The 18,196-nt window shown below is 35.6% G+C and overlaps 1 protein-coding gene across 4 annotated transcripts in view; it reads right to left on the bottom strand.

Moving 5' to 3' along the window:
- The window catches only part of LOC136036139 (netrin receptor UNC5C-like), a 216,043-nt gene that overhangs the window by 27,273 nt on the left and 170,574 nt on the right, over window positions 1–18,196 (bottom strand). For all 4 annotated transcript variants that reach the window (XM_065718169.1, XM_065718171.1, XM_065718170.1 and 1 more), the window contains 2 exons: window positions 16,923–17,035; window positions 3,306–3,407 (listed from right to left, as the gene is read on the bottom strand). In XM_065718169.1, coding sequence (XP_065574241.1) covers window positions 3,306–3,407; window positions 16,923–17,035 — 215 coding nt within the window. The remainder of the gene's footprint in view (window positions 1–3,305; window positions 3,408–16,922; window positions 17,036–18,196) is intronic.

The raw sequence follows: 18,196 nt of genomic DNA, 5'->3' as shown, positions 1-18,196 counted from the left end.
TTCAGGGGACATTCTTAAAGGATTGGGACAAAATTCAAGCTCTAGTATAAAGAGTGAGGTATTGAAGAGGGGGCGAACCCCCTCATATACGTAATAAAAACACACAAATATAGAAGTTCATTATGTAAATTAATTTGTAAGTTACGTATATTTATTGCTAACAAAACGTTCGTAAAAAATAAAAAAAAAAATTCTTTTTCCATTTTTTAAGTGGCCAGAAATTGGAAAGCAACTAGGCCTCCTCCCCCGCCCCTTTGTTTTATCAAAATTGTCCAATCAAAACTATGAGAAATCTATCTAGCAAAAAAAAACTCAGATGCAAATTTCGTTTTAATTATTCATGTGCGATGAGCCAGAATCAAAACATGCATTCACTCAAAAACGTTCATAAATTAAATTAAAAAACAAGTTTATTTTCAACTGAAAGTAAGGAGCGACCTTAAAACTTAAAACGAACAGAAATTACTCCATATATGAAAGGGGTTTTCCTCCTCAACGCCCTGCTCTTTACGCTAAAGTTTGAATCTTTCTCTTAAGTCTACTTTTTAGAACAGTAAAAAACTTTAGCGTAAAGAACGGGGCGTTGAGGAGGAAAAGCCCCTTTCATATACGGAGTAATTTCTGTTCGTTTTAAGTTTTAATGTCGCTCCTTATTTTCAGCTAAAAAAAACTTGTTTTTTTTTATTTAATTTCTGAACGTTTTTGAATTAATGCATGTTTTTATTTTGGCTCTCCGCACATAAATAATTGAAACGAAATTTGCATATTAATTTTTGGTTGGCCAAATGGCTTTCTCATAGTTTTAACTTACAAAACGAACTTCTATATCCGTATTTTTTTATTAAGTATACGAGGGGGTTCAACCACTCGTCAATACCTCGCTCTTTACACTAAAGTTTAAATTTTGTCCCAATTCCTTAAGAATGACCCCTGAATCACAAAGGTTGTAGAATAAATAGCTCAAATTACTAAAAATACTTTAGCGTAAAGAGCGAGGTATTACGAGGAGGTGAACCCTTCATATGCGTAACAATTTCTGTTCGTTTTAAGTTTTAATGCTGCTCCTTACTATCAGTTGAAAAAACTTTTCATATTTATTTTTTCATTGTTTTTTTAAATAATGCTAGACAATTCTGCGCCCCCTTCATTGAAATTCTTTTCCCCCATGAAAAATTCCTCCATCGATAAATCCTCCCACATAACCCCCCTCCTCACCTTCTCCCCAACCAAACCAAAGAAATCCCCCTGAAAACGTCAGTACACTTCCCAATAATCATTATTATATGTTGACACTGGTCAAAGTTTGTAACTTGCAGCCCCTCGCACGGGGACTGTGGGAGAGTAAGTCGTCCCCAAAGACATAGTTATTAGGTTTTTCGACTATGGTGAATAAAATGGCTATCTCAGAATTTTGGTCCAGTGACTTTGGAGAAAAAATAAGTGTGGGAGGGAGCCTAGGTGCCCTTCAGTTTTTTGTTCACTTAAAAAGGCAACTAAAACTTTTAATTTTCGTTAGAATGAGCCCTCTCGCGACATTCTAGGACCACTGAATCGATACGATCACCCCTGGGAAAAAAACAAACAAAAGAACAAATAAACACGCATCCGTGATCTGTCTTCTGGCAAAAAATGCGAAATTCCACATTTTTGTAGGTAGGAGCTTGAAAATTCAAAATTAGGGTTCTCTGATACGATGAATCTGATGGTGTGATTTGTGTTAAAATCGTATGACTTTTAGGGGGTGTTTCTACATATTTTCTATAATAAGGCAAATTTTCTCAGGTTCGTAACTATTGATGGGTATGACTAAACTTGATGAAACTTATGTATTTAAAATCAGCATTAAAATACAATTCTTTTGATGTAACTATTGGTATCAAAATTCTATTTTTTAAAGTTTCGGTTACTATTGAGCCGGGTCGTTACCACGAATCTGATGGTGTGATTTGTGTTAAAATCGTATGACTTTTAGGGGGTGTTTCTCCATATTTTCTATAACAAGGCAAATTTTCTGAGGTTCGTAATTATTGATGGGTACAACTAAACTTGATGAAACTTATATATTTAAAATCAGCATTAAAATACAATTCTTGTGATGTAACTATTGGTATCAAAATTCTATTTTTTTAAGTTTCGGTTACTATTGAGCCGGGTCGTTACCACGAACTGTTTGAAAACGAGTAATTCACACTTCCCAGTGTTAAATTCAAGAACAAGGTTTAGGTATTCATCTTCCAGGTTTTTAAAAATTTAGGAAAGTTGTCCAATAGTTCGGCTGATATTAAGGATGCTATCAACATAAGACACAAGAGAAGCATTGATACCATTGGAAAAGTAGAAGGATATACATTTTTTTTAGAGATCCACAACATACTTGTTAAATGGAACGGGAAAAGAATTGCGCCTTGGTTGGCTCCTGTTCGGACAGGGGTTCTTCTAGCTCGGAGAATCGGCTCCTCAAATTTTGTAAAAGGGATCTTAAGACGGAATTAAGACGAAAATATATCGCTAAAAGCCTTGATGATATAAAAATTTGCAACACTTTTATCAGCAAGAAGGAGCATTGCCGCATGGATAAGGGAGCCAAAAGCACGAAGGACATAAAGTCCTCCAAGAAACAGGGGAAAACCCAAATCATCAGATTCAATTAGCAAGTTGGCAACAGCAGAAAGTGCCTCAGGAAAATCGAATTTCCACTGAAAACCGAACTGATTAGGTGGAACATAACATTTAGTCTCAATGTCAGCTACAACAACTAATATGAATAGTTTGCACAGAGTCGTTGAAACGGTAATAGGCCGAAACAAAGTGCATTGAGCGGTAGTTTCACTCTTCTTGGGAATAGACGTGACATCACCAGTACAGAAAGACGAGGGGACAATAACTAGGGTAAGGATCTTCTGCGTGAGCAATGCTGGATGCTGAACGATGGTGGGCCACCATGTTTATGCAAACCGCTAACCCCGTCAATACTGGAAGACAGATTAACAGAAAGATTACTCCATAAAAAAAGTATTGACAGATCTTTAATAGAAGCATCTCAATTAATATTGATTACGAGCGAAGAAGTGAGTCAAAAAGGATAATGGTCTTAAATAAAATCATGCTGCTTCCTTCTGTATTACCAGAAGAAAACAATCATAACTACTGGGAATATTCCTTAGCTGCTCTTGGTTAGCTATGAATGCATGGATTTGCTGCGCATCTGGAACCTAGAAATTTCGCCAGGCACGGTAATCTTGTAGAGTAATCTGTAAATAAAACTTTAATAATATGTGTTTAAATGACATCCAACTGAGACTTACCTGTCTACTCGCAGGGATTGTGCCAAGAGTCTCCAGTCAGTTCCTCGTACGTTCGGTTGGTCCAGACACAAGCATAGCTGACGTTTAATATTTAGCGGGATTCTAAAAAGTTACAATAGTTTCATCAGAATAGAACAAAAAGTTGCACTAAAAATTTAATTTTAGGAAAAAAGTGTCGTATTTTATTCGACAAACACAGCACTATGTAGTGCTACACATGTGATTAATAAGGCAACGGTAAACAGTAATCGCCTAGAACAGGTTTTTATTTTTAAGACTTTGCTGTTCCGTATAGTAAATGAAAGTTTAAACGGTTTTCTGAGAGACTGTCTAGTGGAGAACAGTTCTCAATGTACGCTGATTCAGAAATAATAAGTATTATTCAGATTCCACAGAATCAGATTTCACGGTCCTAGCCGAGCAGTCAGCCCACTAGACTTGAAGTCCTTTGTCATGAGGAAAGGGGTTCGATTACTGGTGTCACTGGTTGTTTAGTTCAGTACGCAGGTCAGTGGCCTGACAGTATAAACTCAGCCAGAGTCAGTTCAGCTATGAAACGGCACGTGGAGAAATTTGGGGAAAGTAAATTGAAAGGGTATGCGAAAGCCCAGGATGGCTAGCCCCCAGTCCCCAGTGCACTTTCTGGCTGAAGGGCCATGAAGAAGTGATCAGCACAGCCGGTAGGAATTGTTAAGTCTAATACCGTATTCTTTACCTTACCTTAAAGAAAAATAGCCTGACATTATGAAAACAAATGTTGGAAATTTCAAAAAAGTGCCCAGAATCCCTCAAATATGACGCCATATCGAAAGGTAGGCAACTGAAATCATCGTCGTTGAAAACCATCAACTGGAGATTTACAGTCATCAATCTTAGAAAACCAAGAAAATCACATTTTTGGCAAGGATTTTTGCATGAGTGGCAGGGATGTGCACAGCTAGCCTAGTTGGCTATACTGTTTGCTTTTCTTTCCAAGCCTGCCTTTTCTTGTATTTCCTGCCCGACTAGTACATTTCTGAACATTTTTAGCTAGCGATATTTGTTACGTAACATTTTTGTTTCCACGATGTAACGGGGAATTGGTTACTAAAATTGTTAGTAAACAATTGAAGGGCGAAAGAATAATCTTTCTTTTCCTCATTTTTTTTCTGAAGGCGAGCTTCAGACATAATGTGTCAATGAGACGGGTTTAATAGACCCAACTTTTAGTGTACGAGACAAACTTCGCTTGTTCATTCTTATTTCTCTCAAGATAATACAAATAACGATATTATATACTACTATAACTGATACCCTGAACTTTTTGTCATAAAATGAGAAATTAGAATTCTATTATTAATACCTTCCCAGCCTAAGCAAGACTTAGGAGCTTCCTTATTCATCATGAGTCCTACTCCCTGCCTATGTACCCCATCCTTCCTTCCTTTGTCTTAAGGAGCCCATGAAGGCAATTGTAGACCACGGAATCAAATGGGGAGGAATAATTCTCCTGGACTTAGATTATACTGATCATTTAAGCATATTAGATGAAAGTGAGAGCAGAATGAATGAATTTTTAGAGGTTTTGCGGGTTTAGGATGCTAGAACAGGTTTGAAAATTAATGTTAAGAAGACTAAGTCACTTAGACTAGGAATAAGTGAAGATCAAAAGGTGACATTGGGTAACGAAAAGATTGATTAGGTGGGCAGCTTCACTTACCTTGGTAGTATTATTAGTAAAGACGGAGGGAGCAGCGAAGATGTTAAAAATAGAATAGCTAAGGCTTAGGGTGTTTTTTCACAGTTGAAAAGGTTTGGAAGAATAAGAAGATAAGTCTGCAAACCAAGATTAGAATATTAGAAGTTACTGTGGTGACAATGGTCAAATATGACTCTGAAGCAAGGATGCTCCGAAAAGCTGATGGAAATTTGCTAGATGTTTTCCAGAGAAATTGCCTACGGATTGTTCTGGGTACCCACCTGACTGACCGTATTTCAAACAGTAAGCTGTACGAAAAATGTGGTTCAATCCCGCTTTCTAGGGCTATAATGAAAGAAAGGTTGGGTTGGCTAGGCCACGTTCTGTGGATGAAGGATGACAGACTGCCGAAGATTCTCCTTTTTGGCCAGCTGTCTGGCGCTACACGGAAAGCACGTCGTCCTCGTCTTGGGTGGGAGGATGTCATAAATAAAGATTTAAAGGAAATGGGAGCTTCCTGGGAGGGTGTAAAGAGGGAGGCCCTGAATAGATTAGGTTGGAGGAGGAGCGTGCGTAGCTGAGTTGGTCTCAGGCGGCTTGGTGCTGCAGTGAGTTATTAGTATTAGTAGTAGTAGTAGTAGTAGTAGTAGTAGTAGTAGTAGTAGTAGTAGCAGTAGTAAGCTTATTATTTAACTTTCACATAACTTTTGTAAACAAAAAAAAACAGCAAAGATTAATTTAAAAAAAACGAAGAATTTATTATGGAAGTGAAGAGCGAAGTTGAAACTTAACGAAAAAAAAAATTATTGCTACGTATCAAGGGCGTCTCCAGGATTTTTGCACCGGGAGGGTTTCACACAAACAAAACTTCAAAAACTGCCTCAAAAATTTGTTTTTATGCATTTTTGATACCTTCTTACGAGTCAGAAAGAATTTCAGAGAGGGTTAAAACCCGTAACCCCCTCTCTGGATGCAGCCTTGCTTCGTATCCTATGCACCATGCATCTGTAAAACTAGTGCAAATAAACCGAATGATGAAATTTCTCTTTATCTGTAGGATTATGTTCAGAAAATGTTTTAGAATATTTTTCAAACAGTTCGTGGTAACGAACTGTAAGTAAGGAGCGACCCAGCTCAATAGTAACAGAAACAGTAAAAAACGGAATTTTGATACCAATAATTATATCAAAGAATTTGATTTTTATGCTGATTTCAAATATATAAAATTCATTAAGTTTTGTCTTATCCATCAGAAGTTATGATCCTGAGAAATTTGCCTGATTTTCGAAAAAGGGGTAAACACCCCCTAAAAATCATAGAATATGAATGGAAATCACCCCATTATATTCAGCATATCACTGTAGAGGTCTCAAGCTCATATCTGCAAAAATGTGGAATTTGTATTTTTTGCAAGAAGAGAGATCAGGGATGCGTGTTTATTTTTTTATTTCCAGTGGTGTAAATATCTACCCAGTGGGCTAGAACATCGGGAGAGGGCTCATTCTAATGAAAATTAAAATTTTTGGCACCCTTTTAAAGTGATAAGAAAATTGGAGGGGCAACAAGGCCCCTTCCCGCCCCAACTTTTCCCAAATCATCCGATCAAAATTTTGAGATAGCTATTTTATTTAGCATAGTTGAAAGGCCCAATAACTATGGCTTTAGAGATAACATGACCCCCAGAGCCCCTGGGGAAATGTCTTTCAGTTATAAAATTTGCTTATTGTTTACGTATTATTTGTAATTATTATTATTTAACATAATTAAAATAACAAATTATTATTTGTAATTGGGAAGTATGCATACATTTTTCAAGTGGGAAGGAGAGGACGAATTTTCTACTGGGGGGATTTTGCACGGGGAGAATTTAGCACGAAAATGGAAGTTTCCGGGGGTGAACTTTTCAGGGGACATTTTATACTGGGGGTATTCGCCAGAATTCTTATGCAAAATTTCTTTATATGTCTTGCTTTTTCTTTACCGACTCAATTTTACGTGTGGACATGTTAAGGGTAATTGTCCGGGATAAATTTTCACCAGGATTTAATTGTCCAGAGGACATTTCCGTGGAGAGGGAGATTTTCCGCCGGAATACCTGGCATTATTTAAAAAAATTATCAGAAATTAAATAAAAAAAACAAGTTTTTTCAGCTCAAAGTAAGATGCAACATTCCCCTTATATACCTTAAAATAAGGTGGGAAATTCCCCTTATATACGTAATAGTTTCTGCTCGTTTTAAGTTTTAGTGTTTCTCCTTTCTTTGAGCTGAAAAAATTTTTCTTTTCTTTTATTTTTTACAGTAGAAATCAAAAAATTCCTGTCCCTTATACATGAGTTTTTTGCTTTCCGTAAGGCGCTAGTCTTGCCTCACACTACAAACATAGGTGTTCAAACTAGCATGTTTGTTTGCACTAGGTTTATAGATACAGGCGAAGCAATAATTTTTTGTTCGTTTTAAGATACAACTTCGCTCAACCAAAAAGACTTCGATTTTGCAAAATTTATCATCTTGGAGGCCGGTATTAATTTCCAGTAATCGTAGCAATTTTTGTGGTCACTGGAGAAACAGGTACTTGTGTATTATCCCAACCACATTCAAGAAGTGAAGTTAGGCTAATCATAATGAAATATACCAAAATCTGATGAAAGTATAATACTTTAGTGACAAAATTATGGAAACTACGACAGAGAATTATGGAAAGGAGGCCACCCAGAACGCATTATCTTAAATACCTAACCTAACCAACTCTATATATTAAATATTTAATTAAAATATACCTACATAGTAGTTTATCTCACTTAGGCTAAGCTAATTATAACCAAATGCAGACAGAGAAACCGGTTTTACTCTGATCAAGAACTCGAGTTAGGTCGGGATAATAGACAAGTACCAAGAGTAAAATTGTAAAAATTGTACTTGTAAAATTGTTTTATTCTATCTATAGTGTTGTTTTAATATTTTTTTTTTCTTTCTTCTTTTATTAAGGGCTATGGATGCTCGGATACCTCTATTTTGCTCTTTTCTTAAGTTAATCAGAAAGCGTTAGTCTGTTAACACCGAGGTTAATATTCAGACAAGGACATATCCAGGGGAGGGAATAGGGAGTTTGAACCCCCCCCCCCAAAAAAAAATCCGACTCGTAAAAATGTAACAAAAAAGAATAGGAAATATATTTTAAAGCTTTTTTTGTAGTCCCACCCCCCGAAAAAATCCTTTTGTAAGCCCCCCTCCTCTAAAAAAAAAGTCCTGGATATGGCCCTTTCTACAGATGCATAAAAAGTGCACTTTGCAAACTTGTTATCACGGCGCTGTGTTTCTCTTCGCCTATAAAACAGCCTCTGAAACTCCCTTGGAACCGATGACAAAGAAGCGGATATAAACTTCTGTTCTCTAGAGCACTTTTTCATTTCCCGATTCATGGTTTTCCTGAAAACATACTATGAAAACGGAACAAATCTATAGATTCTACGCAATAATTTCGGAGTTAAGACTTCAGTCATTCCGAGCAGCGTTTAAGGCATAGTAAATATTTATATTTCGATATTTAAGGAACTAAATATTATATTTAAAGAAGTTTTATATATGTGTCCAATAAACTTTACTTAGGTCACCTACTTTACTTAGACCAATGACATAATCTTGTAAACATTTCAAGTTTGTTTTAAATACAACATTTTTGTACGAAATTAAATTTAAAAAAAAACTAGTTTTTTTAACTGAAAGTAAGGAGCGATATTAAAACTTAAAACGAACAGAAATTACTCCGTATATGAAAGGGGCTGTTCCCTCCTCAACTACCCGCTCTTTACGCTAAGGTTTGACTCTTTCTCTAAACTCTACTTTTTAAAACATTAAAAATCTTTAGCGTAAAGAGCGGGTGTTCAGGAGGGAACAGCCCCTTTCATATACGTAGTAATTTTTGTTCGTTTTAAGTTTTAATGTCGCTCCTTACCTTCAGTTAAAAAAAATTGTTTTTTTTATTTAATTTCTGGACGTTTTTGAATTAATGCATGTTTTGATTTTGGCTCTCCGCAGATGAATAATCAAAACGAATTTTGCATATTTATTTTTATGGCTAAATGGCTTTCTCATAGTTTTGATCGAATGATTTTGAGAAAAAAGGAGCGGAGGAGGAGCTCTAGTTGCCCTCCAATTTTTCGGTTACTTAAAAAAACAATTAGAACTTTAAATTTTTTAAGAACGTTTTTATTAGTAAAATATATACGTAACTTACGAATAAGCTTACGCAACGAACTTATATATTCGTATGTTCTTATTACGAATATGAGGGGGTTCGCTCCCTCGTCAGTACCTCTCTCTTTACATTAAAGCTTAAATTTTGTCTCAAATCCTTAAGAATGACACCTGAATCACAAAGGTGGTAGAATAAATAGTTGAAATTACTAAAAATACTTAAGCGTAAAGAGCAAGGTATTAGAAGGAGGGTGAACCCCTCATATGCGCAATAATTTCCGTTCGTTTTAAGTTTTAATGCTGCTCCTTACTTTCAGTTGAAAAAAACTTTTTCACATTCATTTTTTCATTTTTCTTTAAATAATGCTAGAAAATCCTGCGCCCCTTTCATGGAGATTTTTTCCCCATGACAAATTTCTCCATGGAAAGTTCCCCCTACATAATTCCTCCCCTCAACCCCTCCCTGCCAACCAAAAAACCCCCAGAAAACGTCTGTACACTTCCCAATAACCATTACTATATGTAAGCTCTGGTCAAAGTTTGTAACTTGTAGCCCCTCCCACGGGACTTTGGGGGAGTAAGTCGTCCCCAAAGAGATAGCTATAAGGTTTTTCGACTATGCTGAATAAAATGGCTATCTCAGAATTTTGATCTGGTGACTTTGGTAAAAAAGTAGCGTGGGAGGGGGCCTAGGTGCCCTCCAATTTTTGGTCATTTAAAAGGGGCACTAGAACTTTTCATTTACGTTAGAATGAGCCCTCTTGAAAAATTCTAGGACAACTGGATCGACACGATCACCCCTGAAGAAAAAAAAAAAAAAAAAAAAAAAAAAAAAAAAAAAAAAAAAAAAACGCATCCGTGATCTGTCTTCAGGCAAAAAAAAAAATTACAAAATTCCACATTTTTGTAGATAGAGCTTGAAATTTCTACAGTAGGTTTCTCTGATAAGCTAAATCTGATGATGTGATTTTCGTTAAGATTCTATGACTTTTAGGTAGTGTTTGCCCCTATTTTCTAAAATAAGGCAACTATTCTCAGGCTCGTAAGTTTTGATGGGTAAAACTCAACTTGATGAAACTTACATATTTAAAATCAGCATTAAAATACGATTCTTTTGATGTAACTATTGGTATCAAAATTCCGTTTTTTAGAGTTTTGGTTACTATTGAGCCGGGTCGCCCCTTATTACAATTCGTTACCACGAACTGTTTGACTTTGAAAAAAGATCTCTTATTCCTCATTTTAGCAACAAGAACTAGAAACTTGATCGAGTAACTTATTTCAATATTTAACTTGATAAAAATTTCACAGGGAAGGAGGTGGGGAGGACAAATTAATGTTAGTGTTTTTAACCATAATGAAAAGACCAATTTTTAGGGCAGCTGGAGGTATTATTTCTGCGAGTGAGATTAACGAAATCAGAGAATTTTAGTCAACTTGAGAAGTAAAAAGAAAGGTGAAAACAGACAAGTATTTCAGATCTCAGATCGATTCGGGCTTTTCTGGTGAACTTTTCTTACACATAGGCCTAAGCTACGTTTCAACGGCTGTTTTCATCGAAGCCTTTCACTTCAGTACCTCTTCCGCCTTCCCTCTATATTGCTCATTCAAGAAAATGTTTATAAATTCTTACAAGCACGCTTCCAACTAGTTAATTTCTGGAGTAAAACCCTGACATGCTTCAAACTAATAAACTATTGGTACTTGTGTTTTATTCAGAACACACTCAATAAGTGAAGTTAGGTTCTTTCGTGAAACAAACTACGATGCTGGTACCAATCTTATTATTTTGATTAGTGTGTTTTGTCCTTATTTGAGTCTTTATTAGTGTTTCGTTTATGAGTTACATGCGTTTTTTCCCTTTTTTCGGTGACAAGTTTCCAAACATAATTACAGTACTTGGACCAATTCACCGAAGCATGCCGAGTTTAAGTTAAATGCCAGGCTCAACTAAAAATGGCACAAGAACTTTTAATTAACATAGTTAATATATTTTCAAGCCATGACCTTTCAGGGCTCTCTTAATTTATTTATGATGGAGAGTTAGCTAAGTGTTCTAAACATACGACGTTTTTAAAATTGTATATGTATCATGTATGTGTATGTATCATTGTATATATAATACTGTATCATGTCTATCTCTGCTTCTTTGTTTTGTATTTAATACACTGAAGAACTCGAAGCAGTATGACTCGAGCAAGCCTTCTTTCTTTGCTTCTTCAATATATTATGCAAAAATAGTTTGATCACTAAATGGATCTCAGGACAGATTCGACTAAAGATAAAAAAGAAACAACAACTACAGAAATATGAATAATGCATGAAGCCGATATAAACAAACAAACATATTATTACAACATTTTAATCGGACGATCTATACTTTATTTGGTTTCTTCCGCAGTATCCAAATCTTCGGCGGAAGTTTTCAGGTTCAGATGAAGAGAAGAAGACTGTACCCAAGGCGTATGTGGACTCAAGGCCATATCCAGGGGGTTTAGGGGGTTTGATCCCCCCCGAAATGTTTGTCCGACTCGCGAAAACGTCACAAAAATGAGAATAGACAAATTTTTATGCGTTTTTTGAAGTTTTTTAACTTTGTAATTTTCCTTTAGTAGCCCCCTGCCTGAAAAATACTCGATACGGCCCTGTGTGGACTCTTCAAAACATTTAACATTTTCCCCATAGTAATTTTTATTAGCACATCGTCATTGCCAAAACCAAAAATGAAATAATGCATTTAAGATTGCTTAAGAAAATGAATTATTGCGCTCCTCAGAGTCCTCCAAGTCTATGGGGTCCCTAATCACTGGGCAGAGTCGTAAAGTAATATTTACTTCGATAAACTTAGAGGAGAATTCCCAGTGCTTAGTCATTTTACAGGTTTTCTTTAAAATTTAAATAAAAAGAACTGTTATTCTAATAACCTTACTTAATATGAATCCTAAAAATAACTGTTAAGACTAGATCTGGAAATAGCCTTAACCTCCTAATATATTGCATTCCGAAATCAAAAAGGTGTATTTAAACCTTATTAAGAACAGAAACCTCTCTTCAAAAAGGGCTAAATTATTATATTCCTTTACAACATCAAGAAAATGTGAGATACGTACTTTCATTTTGAGCACGGTGATACGTTGAAAGGGATGATTAGGGAAAAAAATAATCAAGAAGATACTGGTCTCATTTTTACTGTTTCCACTGAGGATATATTTTATTACCAGTTTTGGAAGAAGAAGAAGACAGCGCACTAATTGCTTCCTTAAGGAATACGGTCCCTTTTCCAAGAGAGATTTGCAGACAAGACAAAAAATTATTTCCGGAATAACTACTCCTTGGATTTCCAAACGGATGTGCACCTGCTTCATCCAATCAAAGAGAGAGCCTGTTTGGTATTACATCGCTGCCCTGTAAGGGAAACTTCTCTGTTCACTTTTTGTGCTCATTTTCCTTTTACATCATCTAGGAGCGGTAACAACTTATCTTGAAAACCCCGGCTCTTAGAAGTGCTCTTTTTATTGAAGAAGAGGAAGAAAAACTTGTTCTTGGCAACTGGAAACTTTACAATAGAAATGTTAGGAAATGACAAAAAGCTGAAATAAAGCTGGAACGTGGCTTCAGTTCTAAGCTAAATTTAACTTCAACTGAATATACAGGCAACAGATGCCATTATAGAAATATTGAGCAATTGGCTATATTAACAAAATCAGTTCACAAAAAAATGGTATTTGACTTATAGTTAAGAAGAAAAACAAAAACAGATATACGAGGTAAGTGGTCCAAGGGGGTGGGGTCAGCTATCCAGGACCATTTTTTCAGAATCATTCATGCAAAAATTTGATGAAATTATCCAGTTTTTGCATTTAGTGTAGGTTTCAGTTGGTACGATGACTTCAGAACTTATCAACATCCCATGGGATATTTAGTATCCTTGTCTTTAAACGCCAACTAAATTTTGTTAGAAAGAACATGAGAGTCTAAGGCGGCAAATTAATATTTTGCTAGATATAAAAAAAATACCGAGATGAATGATGAGCTAAAACCTTTTTTCCATTTTTCTGTTGAAATAGATTTTTGGAGTTAAATTTTCTGTAGCGTACACTAAAAATTATTTTTAATGTTGTCGTTTGGCCTACCTCAGCGCCCATTGAGATTTTTAAAATCATGAATCCACAATAACAAGAGAATCAGCTTGTGAAGCAGCAAATCAATGAAGTAAAAAACAGAAGAAAACATACTTCCCTAATTAAATCAGTTGTCCGTAGAGTTTCTAAAAAACAGGTACTGGGTTACAAATAGAAGAACAAGGTTTTGCAAGACAAACTACTTCTGAGGTTTCATGGAAATTAACAGAAAATTGAGGCTTATTTTATTTTAGCAATTAAAAAACATCAGGAGAATGTTTGACGAACACCTGTGATCCAAATTAGCAGCCTTTTTTTAATTGGCTAGTTTGAGATTTTGAAAATTTAATTTTCCTATAAAAGGAAGCAGAAGGACAGCGGTTTTTGGCCAACAGAAACAAAATTCAAGGGTAATTATATGAAAAAGTCGCTTCTAACAGAATAATAAAATAAACATAAAAACTGGTTTTTGACCTTTTTCTTATTATAGGTATATGTAAATAAACTAGGAAAAAGTCCTAATTTAAAAAGTAACATACTAAATGATCAAAACAATCACGTAGCTAGATATTTAGTAAAAGCATTTTTCCACGAAAAGATAAAAAAGATTTCATTTCAAGAACGGAAACAATCTTTTTGTCGCTGTGCATTCAGAGAAAGCCTACAAACACACATACCCCACATCCTGCCACAAAACGTAAAAGTGCTAGTAATTTGACACAAATCCTGGGAGAGCATCCAGGTCCAAGGTGACATGGTCCAGGTCCAAAGCCACAAATGGCTACAGGCCACCCAAATCCCATGTGAATGTCTTTAAGAAATGATTTAGCACATTGTTTTTACACTCTTTCTACACTTATAGGAAATATTAACATCTACAAGCTATGTTAATCTTGTATTTTCTTGAGTATAATTGAAAATTTGTAATAGTAGTAGTAGTAGTAGTAGTAGTAGAACAATCTTATTAGAAATAAACATTTCTTAATCAATAGCACAACATAAGCGAAAATATTAAAGCTGTTTTACGAAAATAATGGGCTGTATTTATTACTTAGAGCATTTTGGAATTGAAATATGGTTGAAAACAATTAAATCCAAGTTTTAATTACTGAACATAACAGAGCTATTAAATTGATCTAAGTTATAAATGTAACAAGGAAAAAAGTCGATGAGTTAAGGAAAACGAAAAAGATCAAGTTATGTAAAGCCTAATCCGTTTTGCGCCCCTCTTTTTCAGTCATAGATCATCCAGAATAAATTTATTCTCTACTTCTAGTCCATTTTAAAACGAGCTAAACAAATTGTATTTATTAATTTTGACTTTCAATCTTCTCTAAGACACGGTCGTAGGCAAGTGCTCTTACCGCTGCGCTATTAAATTTTGTTAAATAGTGTTTGTTTATACTTTTTGCTATACCCAATCACCCGTTTACGTCGTTTTATTTTTACAATGGGGAGCATACAAGAGGGGGAAAATTTGACATTGCATTATCTTAACGTCATTGGAAGTGCATATACTGATAAAATTTGGAAGTAATTGAACGTTCGAAAGTGGTCGAAAAATGGCTCAGAAATTTATGTATCAAACAAAAAACGACAAAAAAGGTACAAAAAAGTCAGTGAGATGAGAAAAATGAGTTAAAAATTATGGCAACTGATTTATTAATTTTTGTAGCTATTGTAATTGGCGGACAATTCACGAGCTCAATTGAACGATTCAAGCAAGACTCATTCATGATCCTAGCTTTGATTATCATTTTTTTATTTTTGACTTTTATCGGTCTGTCAGTTGACAACGTTGGTTGTCAGCCATTTTAATTTTAATTTTTGCCTTTTTTTTAGTACCCAATATACTCAATATTTTTAAGACCGTATTTATGGCACTTGGTATTAACCAAGTGACATATAGCGATCGCGAATTCTGTCGGCCTGTCCCAGTTTTGCTACTTTAGGCACTTCCAGGTAAGCTAGGACGATGAAATTTGGCAGGCGTATCAAGGACCGACTTTTCCCGATTTGACCATCTGAAGGGGAGTGGTGGGCCAAATAATTCGGAAAAAATAGAAAAAATGAAGTATTTTTAACTTACGAACGGGTGATGGGATCTTAATGAAATTTGATGTTTGGAAGGATATCATGTATCAGAGCTATTATTTTAAATCCTGACCAGATCTGGTGACATCGGGGAGAGTTGGAGGGGAAACCTAAAATCTTGGAAAACGCTTAAAGTAAAGGGATCGGGATGACACTTGGTGGGAAAAATAAGCACAAGTCCTAGAAACGTGAATGACATAACCGGAACGGATCCGCTTTCTTTGGGATAGTGGGGGGATTAATTCTGAAAAATTAAAAAAATGGTGTATTTTTAACGTACGAACGGGTGATCAGATCTAATGAACTTTGATATTTAGAAGGATATCGTGTCTCAGAGCTCTTATTTCAAATCCCGACCAGATCCCCTGACATTGGGGGGAGTTGGAGGGGGAAGTCAGTATTGTTGGAAAACGTGAAAATTGGGGTATCTTTATTTTATTGAATAAGTGATCGGATCTTAATGAAACTTGATATATAGCAGGATCTTATGTCTCAGATGCTCCATTTTCAACTCGAATGGGATCCGGGGACAAAGGGGGTTGGAGGGGGAAACAGAAATCTTGGAAAGCGCTTAGAGTGTAGAGATCTGGATGAAACTTGATAGAAAGAATAAGCACAAGTTCTAGATACCTGATTCACATAATTGGAACGGATCCGTTATCTTTGGAGGAGCTGGGGGGGGGGGGTTGTTAATTTGGAAATTAAGGTATTTTTAACTTAAGAACGGGCTACCGGATCTTAATGAAATTTGATATTTAGAAGGAACTCATATCTCAGAGCTCTTATTTTAAACCCCGACCAGATCTGTTGATACTGGGGAGAGTTGGAAGGGGAAATCGGACATCTTGGAAAACGCTTAGAGTGGAGGAATTGGGATGAGGCTTGGTGGGTAGAATAAGCAAATGTCGTAGATACGTGATTGGCGTGGCCGTACTGGATTCTCTCTCTTTGGGGGAGTTAGGGGTGGGGTTTAGTGCTTTGGTGAGTTTGGTGCTTCTGGACGTGCCAGGACGATGAAAATTGGTAGGCTTGTCAGGGAGCTGCACAAATTGACTTGATAAAGTCGTTTTCTCTGATTCGACCATCTGGGGGGCTGAAAGGAGAGGAAAAATTAGAAAAAATGAGGTATTTATAACTTACGAGTGGGTGATCGGATCTTAATGAATGTTGATATTTAGAAGGACCCCGTGACTCAGAGCTCTCATTTTAAATCCCGATCAGCATTAAGCCTCTGATTTTCCTTTTAAATCAATCTACTGATTCTTAGAATTTTGCTATAGCTCATACCATATGAGCTCTTGGGTCTTCCGGCCTCGACACAAGTGCCATATGAGCTCTTAGCTCTTGTTTTATATTACTTTCAATAAAATTTTGTATACTTCTCCAAAAATTGTTATTTTATTATTTAATATTCCATTTTTATAAAAAGAACAAAGTACTGTCATGATGGTCGATCCAGAGCGGCCTGGTCGACCCATTATTAGAAGATACTTAAAGCACAAAAATAGCAGGAATAAGAGTTAGCTACCTGAAATGCATTTGTAGTGGAAATGAATGTAAGGCAGTTGAAGTTCCGTTGGTCGTTGTTGTGGCAATTGACTCCTGTGGCGAATACCTGCAGGGAGGTGAGCTCATCCCAATCTAAAAAATATATCTGGTAAAACTCGGATTTGATGACAATTCACCTAAGAATCAAATAGAGTTGTCACTTTTAAAGTGGCATAAGTGTAGGAGACACAACAAATTTTTATCTTGCAAGCTGGATTCAGTACAACTTAAAAGACAAATGGAATTTCAATCGTATATGAAGATTTGCAACATACCCGATAAAACTTTCCCGTTTTCACGTGAAATTGCAGCTCTTTCACGTTTAAGAGAAAATCACGCTATTATTGCAAATTTTGCGCAATATGGATACAAGCACAAGATATGAACATCCAAGAAACGTGAAATATGGAAATTCTTTTTAGATTTTTAGTTTTCCTTTTTATCCTTTTTAGATTTCCTTTCTATAGTAAAGAGGGTTAGGCTAGTGTCCCTTACAACTGGCGGCCGATATAGAAAGAACCAAATATCTAAAGCACCAAATATCAAACAAAAAATAATCAACCCCCCTTTTAGACAGCTGCTTCATAGCAAACCTGGTCAATATTCTTTTCCTCCCTAAAATAATACAGCGATCTAATTTACAAAATTGGATTGTTGTTTAAATCACGTTGCTCTTTAACTAAAATGTAACTGATCTAAAATGTAAATCACAATGGATTGATTAGGAGACAGTGAAATATTCATTTCTTATAATAAATTTCATTTCATTGTAGAATACGTTCTATATCGACAAACAAGTGATTGCTTTTCTTAAAATAATTTTTCAAACAGCTCTCAAAAATAAATGAATTTCTGCAATATATCAGACATTATAATAAAAAGGAATTATAAACTATTGACAAAGAAGCTAAACATCACTCATTTCTGTTTAGAATACTAGAAGTTCTTCAATTTAGAAATAATCAAATTCAGATTTCTATCCTGAAAAATTTCCAAGGAGTCGTGTCAATTTAATTTATCACAAAGAAAAGTATCAAACTGGAAACATCCTTTTGATATTTAACCACACAGAATCGAAATTCGATCATCAAAAAATGTCTGCCCGTGACAGAGAATTAAGGGAACCCATCATTAACTGTGGTATATGTCTTTGAAAGGGGGATGGAAAGTCAATCTAACTTGAAAAGAAATATGGGACACGATTAGTCAACTCTTTTTCCTCAATTGCTTTTATTAATAGATAGAAAGAATCAA

The sequence above is a fragment of the Artemia franciscana genome, chromosome 15 (genome assembly GCF_032884065.1).
Source record: "Artemia franciscana chromosome 15, ASM3288406v1, whole genome shotgun sequence".
In the NCBI taxonomy this organism is placed as follows: Eukaryota; Metazoa; Arthropoda; class Branchiopoda; order Anostraca; family Artemiidae; genus Artemia; species Artemia franciscana.
Note: the sequence above shows the minus strand (reverse complement) of the source record. Positions and strands in the feature narration are given on the sequence as shown.